The sequence below is a fragment of the Protopterus annectens genome, chromosome 7.part0 (assembly GCF_019279795.1).
Source record: "Protopterus annectens isolate FY-2018-M chromosome 7.part0, PAN1.0, whole genome shotgun sequence".
Classification (NCBI taxonomy): domain Eukaryota; kingdom Metazoa; phylum Chordata; order Ceratodontiformes; family Protopteridae; genus Protopterus; species Protopterus annectens.
The window spans coordinates 1,707,868,292-1,707,885,313 of NC_056739.1; the positions used below are offsets into that span (position 1 = coordinate 1,707,868,292).

General features: G+C 35.2%; 1 protein-coding gene across 1 annotated transcript in view; it reads right to left on the reverse strand.

The window, feature by feature from the left end:
- LOC122807189 (cytochrome P450 27C1-like) overlaps positions 1-17,022 on the reverse strand; it is a 413,262-nt gene that overhangs the window by 320,664 nt on the left and 75,576 nt on the right. Inside the window, exon 3 of the mRNA XM_044078238.1 lies at positions 933-1,132. Coding sequence (XP_043934173.1) covers positions 933-1,132 — 200 coding nt within the window. The remainder of the gene's footprint in view (positions 1-932; positions 1,133-17,022) is intronic.

Here is a 17,022-nt window from a genome sequence, read left to right on the forward strand (position 1 = left end):
AGCTCAGTGTGGCCGAACAAAGGAAAGCTCTTACAAATGCTGGTTACCTGGTTATGTACCTAATGTATAATAATTCACTTCTTCTACAGCACATGAAAATGTTATACACTGCCATCTTATTATGGCTCTCTCCACCATTGTATAAAACCAATGTCTGCAGTACTGCTTATTAGGCAGAACTTGGAAACCTAAAACACTTGCATAGTTCCTACAGAATGCTTACATTCTTAAAGTCTGCTCTGAGTCTGAACAAAAAACTGCAAGAAAGACCCAGACAGTCTAGAGTCTTCACTGTGTAAAACATTAAGCTTCCTGTAGTGGGGACCCATGGGATATATGCAAATGACCTCTTGAGGACATACCAGAGTTTCAACTACATGACTTCTGAAGGTTTATGACTTTTTATTTTATTTATTTGTTTATTTATTTTTTACTTTTTCAGTCTTTGTGGCAATGTCCAGGCCAATGAAGCCAAATTGGCCTAACTGTATCATAAACACTATGGTGTCTGTAAATATCCCAAATAATTTCCAGAATAGTCAGAGAAGGTATATGAAAGCTTTCAGTCTTCTCAGTCACCCAAGATAGTGATTTAGATCTGCATGTATGAAACTATTATACTTCTGTAACCCCTGTAACCTTCATACTTGTCAAAGCGTAGTTATGACTGGAGTGGGTTTTAAAGTCAGACTGTGAAACCAGAGCTGTAATACTGGCTTCCACCAGAAAATGCTTATGTCCTGCATGAAAATTATTTTCATTTTTATTTTGTTCTGAATTCTACATCAGCTTAAGAAACATTACTGATTGATACTGCTGACCTTTGACATTCCAACAATCAGTTATAGCTTAGGCAATGGATATTCTTTTTCTTTACCTTACTCACATTTGTTTCAAAGCATTTCTTACCTTCACTTCAAAGCATTTCTTACCTTCCATTGCATACTTAAAGAAGAGGTCGTTGACATTGTTGACTGTCTCACCATCATCTTCCTTACTTCTGAGAGTATAAATCCTTTTCAGTAAATCAGCAACAACATCATTAACATCTTCTGAGTAGATGGCTACATCCTTGGGTTTCAGAATTTTTTGTCGGAGAACACTCCTCATCTTTAACCATTTCTCTCCCTCTCTAGGAAAAAAAACATTATTTCTCTGAAACACATCATTTAAGAAAAAAAAAGCATTTTTGTACAGCACTGTCTTCAGATACCCAGAGAAGTAGAAACTTTATTTAACATGACCTAGTTTCCCATTACTTGGTACAGCCTCATAATAAAGTCAGGTATATGTTTTATCACTGCTATTTTAGACTGATACAGGTCTTGATGAACTTCTTGTGACGTCCTTCCTCTGAGCCAGTAATCAAGGAGCCTCAAATCTCACCACTGACACCAGTGAGGGATGTTCACTTGGAACAAAAATCGATACACACATTATTTCCAGATGCAGCTCTCTGCACTAAGCACAATTTCCCTTAAGAGCACACAGGGAACACACTCAGTCCTGGGGCTGGTTACCCCCTCTCTCTCCAGGCCCCAAATAAGACTCTCCGCTGATACAGCTGTAGAGTTGAGTCCTCAGCCGAGTGTTCCAAGCCAAGTCTTCCACCACCCTCGGTGTGAAACTAGTGCTCTGTGTCCCTGCTCCAAGTAGCTAACACACACACTCTGAGATTTGATTTTCACACACACACACACACACACACACACACACACACACACACACACACACACACACACACACACACACACCTGGGAAAAGCTGGTACAGATTTACCAGCTATGCCCTCACTGCCCAGACTATAAGGTGGATACTACCACCAGAACACTCCAAAGCCAGCTACTCTAAGGCTCTTACCAGGAATACCAAATTATACCAAGTAAAATGAATACCAATACAAATGGTAGTATTTGACCAATGCAGGAAGGCTTTCAGGAGTGACCACAGTTGTCAACAAATAAATATACGTACTCTCAAAGGTTAAAATGTTCTCTAAAAGACCAGCCACAATGAAAAGTTTAGGTTAAAATGTTCTCTAAAAGACCAGCCACAATGAAAAGTTTAAATATATTTAATAATAAATAGTAAAAGAGCATGAAAATACTAAATACCTATTTACAATAAACACCAGAGTTTCAATTACAGGAAATATTAAAAATAACCCCAATGGATAGATTCACACAGATACAGGAAAAACAGTACTTGACTAATCTCACTATATTTTCCTGACTGATCTAAAGAATTTATATACCCTTGTTACTTACTAAAGTAAGGCAAGATGAATTAGGTGAGTGGTCCTTTGTCAGGTTTGAAAAACAGACTGCCCTGAGACTTTTTTCTCATCTAGTATTAAAACATCATTTCAGTGCTGGATTACAGAATGACATCACATACATCTAGTCACCTGCCTTCTGATTCCCACATTACCCCCTTTACTAGAAAATTAACCAGAATCTAGCAGATATGTGTCATAATACGCACACATAGAGCTTTGCTAAGATGTATTATGATGTGTTACAGCATCTGGAAGCTATAAAACCATTTCAAAAACTTCTACCCTTAAAGGGTAGCAATTAGTTCACACCTCTAAGGACAATACACTGCAATACAGTAGGATTCCTAGTCCTGGTTTTCATAGACATTTTGTCTCTGGCTGCAGTCAGAACTGTAAGACACAATTTTTATGGCCAAAACCAAGTAATTTAATTTCAGACTGTTTTCAAAGTTAGCTGGACTGAGATTAACCTCTTCTCTTCCAGTATTCTGTTATAATATATTCATTTCAACAGTTACAATACAGTCTGACATACAGGTGCATTTCTTTTCTATCCAGCAGGACCCACTGTTAGTACATTTTCAGCACAATCATCTGTATACATCAGCTTGACATACAATTCTTTACAAAACTCCAGCTAGCTATGCTGGCATATGTTACACATCCACTGCCCTACTTCTCCTGGCACAGCTGGCACTACCTCACATCATCACATCTCTCCCTACTTTGAAGACTCAAGCTAGTTTTTCAAGTGACCCTGGAGGAACATTGCTTGATGAAAGCATCCTATCTGAGAATACATTAACCCATACCCTGTCTTGAAAGCCCATCTGCATTGGGATTGCTGACCCCACTACGGTGCTGCACATATCATATGCCTGCAACCCTAAGCTCCACCTTAAGAACTTGGCATTTTGCTGGCCGGCTTGATGTGCCATATATCCCCCTCAGACATCCACTGCACATACTCAGCACCAGGGCCTCCCTATCATGGATGGTAAAGCTTCATCATGTTAACATGGTACAATTTGTGCTCCTGCCTCCTGCCTAGCAGGTTTACCTTGTAGTTAACATCACTGACCTTCCTTACCACTTTGAAGGGTCTCTCCCAAGCTGCCCGTGGCTTATTGTGTCTGACGGAAATGAGCACCATAACCTGCTGTCCCACAGCATACTTTTGTGCTCAAGCATTCCTGTCACACCAGACCTTTTTTTTGCTGTTGGGCTCCTGCCAGGTTCTCTTGGGCCAAGCCCATAAGCTCACTAAGCATTGTCCTGAGGTTTAGGATATATGCCACAACAGACTCCTTGAGGGATTCACACTCACCCTCTCACTCATCCCAAATCAAATCCAAATGACCATACAACAAGTCTCAAAGGGTGAAAAACTTGTGGATTCCTGGGGTACCTCTCTGTATGAAAACAGCAGATGGGGCAAATATTTGTCCCACTTTCTCTTAAACTGGTCTGCAAATGCCTGTAGCTTGGTCTTTAGTGTAGAGTTTAACCTCTGCACAAGACTGTTAGTCTACGGGTGGTAGGGGCTTATCTTTAAGTGCTTTACCACACAGCGCTCCCACAGACAAGCCAGCAGGTTTGACATGAAATTGGCACCTTTGTCAGTCAGCATTTCTCTCGGGAAACCCACACTGCTGAAAAACTCTGACAAAGCATTTGTTACCATCTCTGCCTTGAAGGAGGACAGAGCCACTGCCTCAGGGTATGTAGTAGCATAATCTACTACCAGCAGGAAATACTTCTTTCTTTGAAACTTGGGATACTCAGAGGCCCAACAATATCCATAGCTACTCTCTAAAATGGCTCCTTAATCACAAACAAAGGTGTCAAAGGAGCTTTGACCTTGTCTCCTGCCTTGCCTACCTTTTGGCACTGCTCACAGGTCCTGCACTATCTTGTTACATCCCTTGCAATCCCAGGCCAATAAAAGTGCTACATAATATGTCTCTTGATATGCTTTAAGCCCATATGACCTGCAAAAGGAATGTCATGGGCTATGGCTAGAAGTGTCAGATGGTAGGCTCTGAGCACTACCAACTGCTGTATTACCTCACCCTCTAGCCTCCCTCGGGGGGCACATTCTCTATACAGTAACCCTTTGTTCCAGTATATAGGCTCCCCTTTTCCTTGAGAATTAGGTCCTTCCTAGCTGCCTCCCGCAAGCCTCATAATGTAGGGTCTGAGAGCTGAGCCTGTCTCAACTGTATCTTTGTGACCCTTCCCAGCTCCCCTTCCATAGAAGTCTGGTATCTTCTGACAACGGTGCCTCACTGTCAGCCTGGGTACTACCACTCACTTCTGCCCTTGCAGTCACTCTATCCAAGGGAACATCAGTACCTACCAGCAGCTGTGGCTCACCTTCAGGCTCACTGCTACAGGGTAGCTCCCTCCCTGAAATAGCCACCTGACCAGCCATGGCTTCAGGTGTGGGATCTGTCTGGGTCTCCCCCAAGCTACCAGCCCCACATGCCTGTCTCCACCCTGACTACATGTAACTGCATGCACACAAGGTACTGCATTATCAAAATCATTCCCTATCAGGACATCTGCAGGGATATCTCAAAGACACCTTCTTGTTTCCTTCCTTTTTCACTCTCTCAATCATGGTGAATCCTGGCTAAAGGCATTGGGAATAAGGTCCCTCCTAAAACTCTGACTGGAGTGGACTTCCCAAGCAAGTACTGCTCCTCTTTAGCCACTGCAGGCTTCATAATGATTATGTCAGAGGGTGTATCTCTCTTAGCAGTGGCCTATTTTCCATCCACTAAGACAAGATATAAACTCTGGTGATAGTCTGGTCCCCCTGTTGCTGCCAGACAATTTACCACTGGCATAATGTTATTATTCCCACTTGTTAGCAACCCACCTTTGTTACCCCCTTGCCTCAGTGGACATTTGTATGCTACATTGCCCCTCTGGTTACATTTAAAACATCTAAACTTTGATCCCAGCCATGTACCTGAACAAGTGGCTTCCTCTGTTACTGGTGGACTCTGTTGGGGTGGTTTAGGCTGCCCACCATGGGTTCCCTTACATCCATGTACAACACTGGGTATCCATTTCTTGTACAGTGATGTCCTGCTTGCTAAGTAGAAATCCCCCTTTTTCCCCAGCTCATCTGCAAAGTTACATTCCCAGTCTGCCAACCAGATTCTCATGTCCTCAGGCAAAATGCTAAGGGCTTGTTCCCTCATGAAAAGGTCCACCAGCCTTTCAAAAGTGGTGATCTGACACCCACTCATCCACCTATGAAAATAAGTGCTTAGCTCAGCAATATAATCACATACATTTTCATCTGCCTTGCGTCTATTGTCATGAAACTTTTTTATTGTAAGCTTCAGGTGTTAACTTAAAACATTCCAATAAATATTGTTTAACTTTGTCGTAGTTTAAACAATCAGTATTAGACAATTTAGAAACAGCAATTACAGCTTTACCATGGAGTAATGGAGTCAGGAACCGTACCCAGAGCCCTTGGTCAAAATTATACTTTTTACATACTCTTTCAAATATATGAATAAAACTATCAAAATTATCACCCTGCGTAAACTGTGGAAGAAAGTTACTGACCTTTATTGCTTCTGGGATTTGGTTATTCCCTTCCCCATTATCTCTATGACCCTGACGAAGGGTCAGCATCTCCCTCTCATGTTGCCACTGTTTTTCATTTTCTTTGGACTCCAAATGCAGTAGGCTCTCATTTTCTTCAGCCTCCAAACACTGCTGTATCTCTGCTGATTCTAATTCCAAACGTTTGGCCTCCAGTTCAAGTCTCTTTAATTCCAGATGGATTTTTAAGTCTTCTGAGGAAAAGGTGAAGTGTCCTGTTTCTGATGACTGCACATCCCCATCAACAAACAGGTTATCTTCCTGGTTGCTGGTCCATGCTGCAGCTGCAATTAAGGCTGAAATAATTTATTCTTTAGTCAGGTTGGCATGCACCAGTCCTTTGGCTTTGCACACCTTGGCCAACTGGTTCTTTGTAGCTTGCCATAATCCTCTGCTGACATCTTTGCCTGCTTTCCCTGACTAAACTAAACTGGGTTGGTTGTCCAGATGAAGAACGGGGACCCCAGAAAAAAAAAAAGCATATGTATTTATGTTAAACACAAGTATATGTGGAAGCATATTGTATACATGTATTATACAAATGGATATATGAATACAATATATGGGTACAATATACACACACACACACACACACACACACACACACACACACACACACACACACACACACACACACACACACACACACACACACTACTGTGGTATGAGTGCATGAACTACAATGTGTGTGTGTGTGTGTGTGTGTGTGTGTGTGTGTGTGTGTGTGTGTGAGAGCATCTAACATGTTGTGCAAGTTTGGGAACTATGTATTCACAGGCAATATTTTTTTCAGTAAAGTCATCAAAAACAGGAATTCTACACTTGGCAAGTTTAATTTGTCAAGGCATCCATTGATGCAGTGTGCGACGATGACAGCATAATACAATGTATGCAAATATTTATGTCTTGACTATTTATTCAGCTTTACAAGCATGCCACACTTAAACAGCAATTACAAGCAGATAATCCAGTCATGGATAACCGTATCAGCCATTGCTCTGTCTGTCAGAGGTCTGGAACATCTCACATTTCATACTAAATTATGTTTGAAATAAACAGTCAGTGTGTCTGATAGTGTAATACACCAGTTATTTTGCAATTAATATATGTACTGAGAAGCAATTTTTTACTTTTTCAACAATGCATTAAATTCAGTGTTCAAAGCTAACTTCATTAAATGTGTATATGTGTATATACTACATATAATGCACAATTACATGTCAAACATGGAGGTCTGATGAACATTAAAAGAAATATGTTGTTTGTAGGTTTAGGGTGTCTCTCTCAACCTCTTAGCTCATGAAACGAAGCCAAACAATAATGTGGACAAAAGCTCAAAATTAGGGGCAGATTTTAAATACTGTTATACTTTTAGAAAGTTGCTAGAACAACAGTTTTTGCTTTAGCATGCATTTTCCGAAGGATATTAAGTCTGATTAAAATGTCTGTCATTAATTACTGACTGCAATCCTCAATAAATTGCTAGAAAAAAAACATGGTTCTTATTAGGAACAGACCAAAAATATGAGGCAAAATCATAAACATTCAGTGAAATGAGAGACAGTTGAGAGGTATGGTTCAGAGAATGAGTCAAGAGTTCCCTAATTCTACAGTCCAAAACACAAGACAGTTCATGCACCTTACAAACCATCTACCATTTGTCCAGTTTCCTCTTGTGTAGTTTTATGTTAGATCAGTGATTCTCTGACTTCAGTTGGCTATGTTAACCACTTATGTTTTCAATGAGCAAGGCTTTAGGTTATGGGTACTTAGTAGGCAATTTATCTGTGAGGATTTGAAGCCCAGTCTTACATTCATATGTAGTTTTTAGCCCTTATGTTTTGAATACGAATAACCCAGAGATGGCCTGAACAAGGATATGTTTGGACATTTACTTGTTTACACTTTTTACGAATGAAGTTGTTAGTTCTATAGAGAGGAGGTCAATTTAATCTTGTTTACACTTTTTACGAATGAAGTTGTTGGTTCTATAGAGATGAGGTCAATTTAATCTTGTTTACACTTTTTACCAATGAAGTTGTTGGCTCTATAGAGATGAGGTCAATTTAATCTTAATCTTTTTCTTTCTTGTAGTGTCATTTCATTTTTATGCATTTTAGTCAGAAGTATGGTAGGAGTAGTTAGTTTAGTTAAGCATTTAGTTAAATGGTTACTTTGGATCCACTTGGCTGTTAATCCAATCTTTAGATTAACTAGTTGAAGTAAGTATCCATTTTATTCTTTTAATAGATTTCATTCAAATATAAATTAATTTCATTTCTAGGAGGTTGATTTAAATGGCCAGGGATTTTCAGGGGATTGTATGAGAATATTTTGTGTCTATAGAGTATGTGAAGTTATTTTTTTTTTCATTTCGGGTAAATCGGAATACAGTCTATGTTTTACATACTTTTTTTTTTTTATTGTGTAGGTTTGGATATGTGAATTTGTTTTAAGTAGCCAGGAATGTTTTGGGGTCATGCACATGTGTCTTCAGTTTTTTGCAAGTAGTGTAAATGTGGTAGGGTTAGATGAATTTTTAGTAGTTCTGATGACATGGGAAACACAGCAATAAAGTCATAATACATTTATTCAAGTTTTAAGTAATATGTTACAGTAATATTTCCTACTGACTTCAATGGATTATGCTAAATGCATAGTTATACAACAGGGCTTTAGCAGGTGTGCAGATTTATCTGAATGGAATGCCTTAACTCCAGTACTGAAGTAATGAGTTCATAGGTACTTAGCAGGTTATTCATTTATGAGGATCTTAAGAAGCTTAGACTTACATTCCCATGATAGTAAAACTCCTTACATTCTACTATAGTTACAAGGCGACTTATGCCTGCCAAAGGATATAATTATACACTTCTTGGCAATTAGTTTTAGTCCGTGGTTTTGATACCAGCTATTTGGGACAGGCCCTCTTGGAGGATCGTGGTGTCCTCTGGGGAGTTCATGATGGCATCTAGTTTACAGTAATCTTATATTATGAATGTGCTTGTTTATTTTTGATTTAGGTAGACAGTGTTGTTTCTAGGGTAATGCAAATGTGGATCTGGTGTATGCAGTATGTAAAGTCAATTATCTCTACAGTTAATTCATTTATTCTAACTGCTTGTGCTGACTTGTGAGAACAACCAGTTTGGGCCCCTTGTTGTCACTAGGTTATTCCTACATACCAGATGGATTCAAATACTGGTGTTTCTTTTGGCCAAAGAAACTACACCTCATCCTGTTTCCAGACCAGTTGTTATTAAGACAAATTGTTTAGAATGAACTGTGGGATGAAAGAGTTATCTCCAAGACATGAATCTTAACTGCATGAGATCTAGGTCCTGTTGAAGTAGCCATGTTTCTCAAGTAATTAATTTAATGTTATACTACTTGTGTTAAGCAGAGCTAATTCAATTAAACTTCTGGGTTTTGGTTTTAGGAATGAATAGCAAGTCTGAGACTAATGTTAATATTCATCTTTGTGAGGGCAGAGGATATTCTTTGCCCCCTTGGGAAACTGGTTCTATTTAGCTATAACGTGTGCTGACTATTAACTGGATCTTATGTGAAGAAGCTCTCATGAGGTCTGTGTGGTTAGCTGACAATTCATAAATGTCATCTGACAATGATCAAGTATGCAGACAGGTGGTATTACATTAGAGTTTCAAGTCACAGGAACAAGTATTACATAATTACTGGAATCCTGGTCAAAGGATACATGCTCTAATTGTGGGGGTGGGTTTATTGAGAGACCTTGCACATTTTAGAGTAACTTATGGCCAGGTGTACAAAGTTTTCCTGTAATGCTGAGTGGCCATTGTTTACTCTTCCTAAGAATAATGTCTGTATTAAAATGTTAATTAAATTATTGAAAATGCTGTAAGGTTAATTGTATTTGGTTTTATAAATAAGTTAGAAAAACTAGCTTGTTCAGCTGAGTTACGTGGCTTACAATTATGCCATCCCACCTGTGCTAAAGACATGGGTAATACTTTTAAAGAGATATCAAATGGCTCAGACTGTCCATCAATGTCTGACATTAAATGATACAAGAGGGGTTGCAAAGATGCAGAATGAGGAGAGATATCAAATGGCTCAGACTGTCCATCAATGTCTGACATTAAATGATACAAGAGGGGTTGCAAAGATGCAGAATGTGGTGTATTGAAAGTACCAGATATGCTCACATCTGTATGAGAAGGCTTCAGCCAAAGCACTGGGGAAGGGTACGGCTCTGGAAACTGACCAGCTGTAGACTACCTGAAGTCAGGATATCCCAAGAAGGGAAGACAGCAACAGTTCATACTATGATGACTATCAAAAGATTCCTAAGCAAGGGCGTGGCCAAGGATGAACACAGGATAGCAGCAGATTTCTTCAGCTCCACCAACATAACTACATTAACAGGAAATTATTACTTCAAAATTCAACTAATGGAATAATTTTCTTTCTAATAACGTTTGGAATATCAGTATCTTGAATAATATCTAAAAAAGAAAGAAAATTTAACTAATTTTCCTGTCAGAAATCTTTTTGGAAATTTCTCTCATCACTTCTGTTCAGAATGAGTTCCAGCAAGGCTAACAGCCAGGATTCCAGCATTAAGAAAGAGCTTCAGACTTTACTATCAACTATTCAGCAACTAACAACTAAAATGGACAGACTGGATGTTAAAATTGATAACTTTATAGAGAAAACCACAAAACAAATGGATGTGCTACACCAAGATCTACAACATCAGAAAGCTCAGATTACAGGTATAGAAGAGACACTTAATGATATGGACAACAGAATTAAGGAAGAAGAAATAAACATTGAATTCTTATTGAAACAAAACACACACCTTCAATCCAAACTAGATGACTTGGAAAACAGATCCAGATGCAATAATACAAGGACTTTTGGACTGCCGGAAAATATAGAAGGTAATGACATTACATCTTTTTTAAATACTTGGCTTCCCAAAACTTTGATCTGTCAGAGGCATTTTCTTTTGGTATTGAAAGAGCCCATAGGTCTTTATCTAATTCTAATACAAATAAAAAGTATCCTAGATCAGTTATTGTAAGATTTTTATCATCTTATGACAAGGAGATGGTATTAAAATCTGCATGGGCTAAAGCACCTATAAAAATTAATGAAGCAACTGTGCACTTTGACAATGACTATTCTTCTTTGGTAATATCAAAAAGAAAAGTCATTTAAAAATTAATAAGAGAGCTTAAGAAAGCACAGTTCAAAACTCATCTTTTATTTCCTTCCAAACTAAAAATCTTTTTACCTGATGGCCCTAGACTTTTTGAAGACTTGGACTCCGCTTTGCTACATATTAAAAAAAATAAAATATTAGATAAAATAGAGGATATGAAATGGGCAAGTCCTTCGTTAAAGAGAATGGCAACAGGAACTTCTTGGAAGACATCAGAGAAACAAAAAAGACTAAAAAACAAATGACATGTTTTATATTTCTTTGAACTCTTTAATTACAGTTACTACATTTACAAGAAAACCACAAATATCTTAATGATTTGTTCAAAGTTATTTCAATGTGCAAGAACTGAATTTTGTTTTATAAATAATTAAACTTCCTGAGGAACAAATAACCTGATATGAATCAACTTGTTTCTCTTTTGTGACAAAGAGACCTAAGGTTAGTAATTTGATACATTTCCTTTATTTTCTTGTTTTAAATAATGGCATTCTCTTTAAACTAAACATTTAGAGAAGCGCGGGGGAGGGCAGGGAGAGGGGAAGGATGAAAAGAAGGAAATAAGGGGAAAAATAATTTATTATCTCTTTAAAATTATTTATGCTGTTTAAATATTACTGCTATATATTATACCATGATTAAATTGCTTAAATACATGATATCAAATAATATGTCATGATATAAGTGCAGTTGACTAGAACTAAAGCAGTTGAAAGTAATATGTCTCAGGTTTTACTTTATTAAAACAAACAGCAAGTAAATATCTTTCTAGGTACTTTTTTTTTTTTTTTTTTTCTCTCTTACTTATAAGGTAATAAGGTTCTGATAATACTGATAAGGATATGTAACAAACTCTGAATGAGAAAATGAAATGGGGCATATAAAATAAGTTATGTTTATGTTAAACAATTGAAGGCTTGGTTTCACTGCCATAGAGACTGCAATGACTTGTGAAGTGCTTCGAGAAGGTTTTACACTGCATAAATCCATTTGTACTACAAAATGAATGTCTGTTACTTACTTTTATTAAAATTCCCACCAGAATGTTATGGGAGACAATTTGGGTTGTGGGTATCCTCGTGAATAGTGTCCTCGAGTCGTTTTAAAAGCTTCAACATCCAGAAAACACGCAGAGAAGCTGAAAGCAGCCATTTTGAACTTTGACCCCTGATTTCACACAGACATCGCAAATTCAAGAAGTAAACTGTTTCAGGAAGTAGAACTGCTGTAAATGCGGTATTGTGATGAAAAACGAACTTTATGACAACAAAATGTGAGTTTTTCTTTATAATAATTTACTTATTTAAGATGTAACTTATAAAATATAAAAGTTATAATGATTTTAAATGACTTAATATGCCATAGTAAACAAATGAGATAATTTAGAAGGCATAGAAGATAAAACTCATGCACATATGTCTTTGAAAGCTTATATGACTGCTGCACTTTAATGCATATAGATGCTTATGATTTAGAGATATGTAATGTTATAATGCATTTGCCTTGACTAAAAGACATGTATGTGCATTATTATGATTATATTTCAGAAGAAAATGTAATGTGATACATTTTGAAGCTGCAGTGCAGATATATAAGATACAGATGGCTTTCATCACAATGATTTATGTATAACTAGGGATCAATATTGCTGTGTAGTATGTTCTTTTAACTTATATATTGTGAATAATCATTTTATTTAAATGGTAAGAATAAGTATAAGAAGGAAGCTTCTAGTGTATGTAATTTAAAGTTTTAAAGCCACTAATAGTACTGCTATGACAGAAAATGGGAATACCCTAATGTAAGTAATGTCTGAGTCATAATAGCCTGAGATAACAAATGTTATTGAATTCAAATGAGCATAAACATATAATAAGAACTTATTATTACAAATTTTTATTAAACTACCATATGGGTATTCTTTTTTTTTTTTTTTTCTCTCTTCTCTGCTCCCACTTTCAAGAGTGTTAGAATGCTATTGTGATTATGAATTTATTATATATAATAGATGTACATAGCAATATTAGTTGATTATAAAAGTTTTATATGATTATATGAAGCTGTTATATAAATTGTTTAAGCCTTGCTATAATAGATAATCAAATTAAATGAGGTTAACTTTAGTTAATAATAGTTAGTATTGAATTAATTCGGTGGTAGCTGGAGTACTGCTGCTTAGATAATCAAATTAAATGAGGTTAACTTTAGTTAATAATAGTTAGTATTGAATTAATTCGGTGGTAGCTGGAGTACTGCTGCTTAGGATAGGGGGATAACTTGAGTGGTATTTGCTACTCGAAGTTGGAGTTCTTAACTCCAGGCTGGATGCATTGTTTGATCCAAACAATATTTTCACCTGATTATTATCATGTGTATATAGTTTTGACATCCACATCACATTTTATAAACTCATTGTCACTACAAACAAAAGTTAGAATTACACAAAATTCCATAAGGTTTTCATTAAATACAGCTATAATTAATAGAACACCTAAAGGAGGAGACATAATAATACTTATTTTAGTAAATGTTACTCTGATTATAAGTTTTATATGTTTATAAAAGTTAAATGGTAACTTTAAAAGGAATTTCTTTAAACATTAATGGATTGAATAACCCATGTAAAAGGGTAAGTTTAATGAGATATATTAATCTGCATAGAGCCAATTTAATATTCCTTCAAGAAACACATCTCCTGAAAAAAGATATAGATAAATTAGCCACTAATAAATATTCAGTCTTGGTTAGCTCAGAACACACACAGAAAAAAAGAGGAGTGGCTATCTTATGGAACAAAAATATGCCCATACCTAAAACTATTAAGTCTTATAAAGATGATAAAGGAATGTTCTGTATGGTTACAATACAGATTAATGGGAAAATATATACATTAATTAATGTATACTGGATACCAGGAATTGGCACTAATACAGTGAAACACCATCTCAATAAGATTATATCATTTTCTATAGGAGATATTTTTTAGCAGGAGATTTTAACTGTATTCTGCATGAAAAAGATACTACTACTATAGGAAAAAGGAAAATCACATCTAATGCAAAACATTTAAAGGATTTCATTAATTTATATCATTTGAATGATATTAATAATCAGACAGATTCTAAATCATTACCATACACTTTTTTTTCTAATAGACATAAAACTTATTCAAGAATAGATAGAGTTTTTATTTCTAACCAACTGATAACAGACTTAATTAATTCTAAGATCATTTCATGTCCTATATCAGATCATAATTCAATTGTCTTTGAATTTATGGTAAATAGTACTTATAATGTTCAGATCAAAAGAATACCAGCATACTTAACTCGACTAAAGGATTATAAAGATTATATACTTACAGAGGTGCAACATTTCTTAGACTTAAACACTACACCTGATGTCTCCATTATTTACATTTGGGATGCTCTAAAATCATATTTATATGGACAAAGTATCAGATGGTATAATAATAAAAGGAATCTTGGGACAAGGAATTAATAGACATTCAAAACAAATTAGACTCATATAAACATAGTAATAAAGAAAATATTATGGACAAAAAAGTCATTGAGGAAATAAATAAATTAAATGAGAAATACAAAGAAATTTTAAGTCACAAAGTCAAAATAACATTAGAGAAATATAAATTTTTGTCTTACTCAATAAGTCCCAAATATTTACATAGACTTAAAAATTAAACAAAAAGGCTGAATAAACAAAATCACATCAAAGAAATTTTCTCCAAGGAAAAAGAAGAACGTCTCTAGTTTACCAGAAATATTAGATGAATTTAGAAATCACTTTCTTAACATTAACCATAATAACATTAATATGGATTCTAAAGACAAAATAAAGAACTTTATAGTTACAAACATGAACAAAAAACTTAATAAACAACAGACTAAATTAATAGATAAAAATATTTCATATACAGAGGTTATCACACAAATACATAAACTTAAATCAAACAAAGCACCAGGTAATGATGGTATTATTCCAGAGATTTATAAAATTCTTCCTAAGAGTACTTACTCATTAATACATAAGGTTTTCATTTCAGCTCAAAATGAGTTATCAATTCCCCCATCCTGGCAATACACATTTATTTCACCAATTTTGAAACCCAATAAAGACCCAACCAGATGCACTTCATATAGACCTATTTCATTACTTAATGTTGACTATAAAATGTTCATGAATATATTTGCTGACAGATTAAAGACAATTATTCCAGGTATAATAGATATAGATCAGACAGGCTTTATTATAAATAGAAATACTTTTGATAATATAAGGAGAACTTTAACGCTAATTGATTATGCAAACAAAAAAAGAAAGACTTGACACTCATTAGTCTTGATATAGGTTCAGCATTTGACTCAGTAAGTTGGGACTATTTGTTTATCTTATTGAAATGTACAAATTTCTCTGATGCATTTGTGAATTTAATTGAACATCTATATAAAGGAGCATTGGCTTACATTAAAATAGGAACATATGTCTCACAAAAAATACCCATATTAAAAGGTACAAAACAAGGGTGTCCACTTTCACCATTATTATTTACTTTAATAATGGAGCCTTGGGCTAATTTGATTAGAAACAGCAATGATATAGATGGATTTGATATAGATGAAAATATAATATCTAAAATCCAACTTTTTGCAGATGATGTTCTAATTACATCATCAGGAACAAATTCTTCTATACGGTCATTATTTGACAAGATGACAGATTTCAAGAATATTTCTGTTTTGATATTTAATGAAGAAAAAACTAAAATATTACCAATATACGCACGGAAAAATGTTCTCACTAATGATTTTCTCAAATATATACCCAATTCAGGTCAAATAACTTACTTAGGCATAATATTAACTAAAGATATTAAATCCACTATACATAATAATTATAGTAATTGCCTTCATAATATACAAAATCTTTTCAATAGCTGGAACAATATGTTTTTTACCATGGAAGAAAGACTCACAATTATTAAAATGATAATATTCCCGAAGATATTATACATAATACAATCAATAATACTCCCACCTACAAAAATAATTATTAAGAAATTGAATTCACAAATGTTAAATTTCTTATGGGCACCTAATAGACCTAGGATTGCATTAAAGAAACATACTAATAGTTGGTCTCAAGGGGGCATATCATTTCCAGACTTTAATTTATATGCTATCTCTTCTATTATACAAGTTATAACTTTGCTAATAGATCAGTCATATGTTGCAAAATGGAAGGAATATTGGGAACTAATTAGCATGCACTGCAAAATGGAAGGAATATTGGGAACTAATTAGCATGCATTTCACGAAAATATCATTAATACACAAAAATACTATTGTAAATAATCCCATGTTATGGTTACTAAAAGAGTTTTGTACCTCATCTATTACACCAAAATATATAGCTAGTTACCCATTAAATATTATTATTAGATGTCGCAATTTTATATTTATGCATCCTAAGTATAAGGAATGGAATTTTATCTTATTTCCTATAATGTATACACAAGGTATTCTTTTATCATCCACCTCTGAAAGAATTCTTCTAGTTACAGAGAATGATTTAAAGTATTGGTATCAGTTGCTGTCTGACAATAAAGCAAAAAATTTAGACTTCTTAAAGCAAGAATTTGATTTGAGAGAAACATGTTGGTTAGAGATTCAGACTTTTAGACAACATCTTATTAATAAACTTGATTTAATGTCTTTAACAGTTAAAGAATCTGTCCCAATTCTGATTGACTACTTGATATTAAATTTACAACATAGGGTTTCTGATAAAGGTAAGCTCTCACACATACATAAAATTATTAGAGATGAAGCACATTACAGTTCAGATACTTACTGGAATTATTTCATTTCCATTAATGGTGAATCACCAA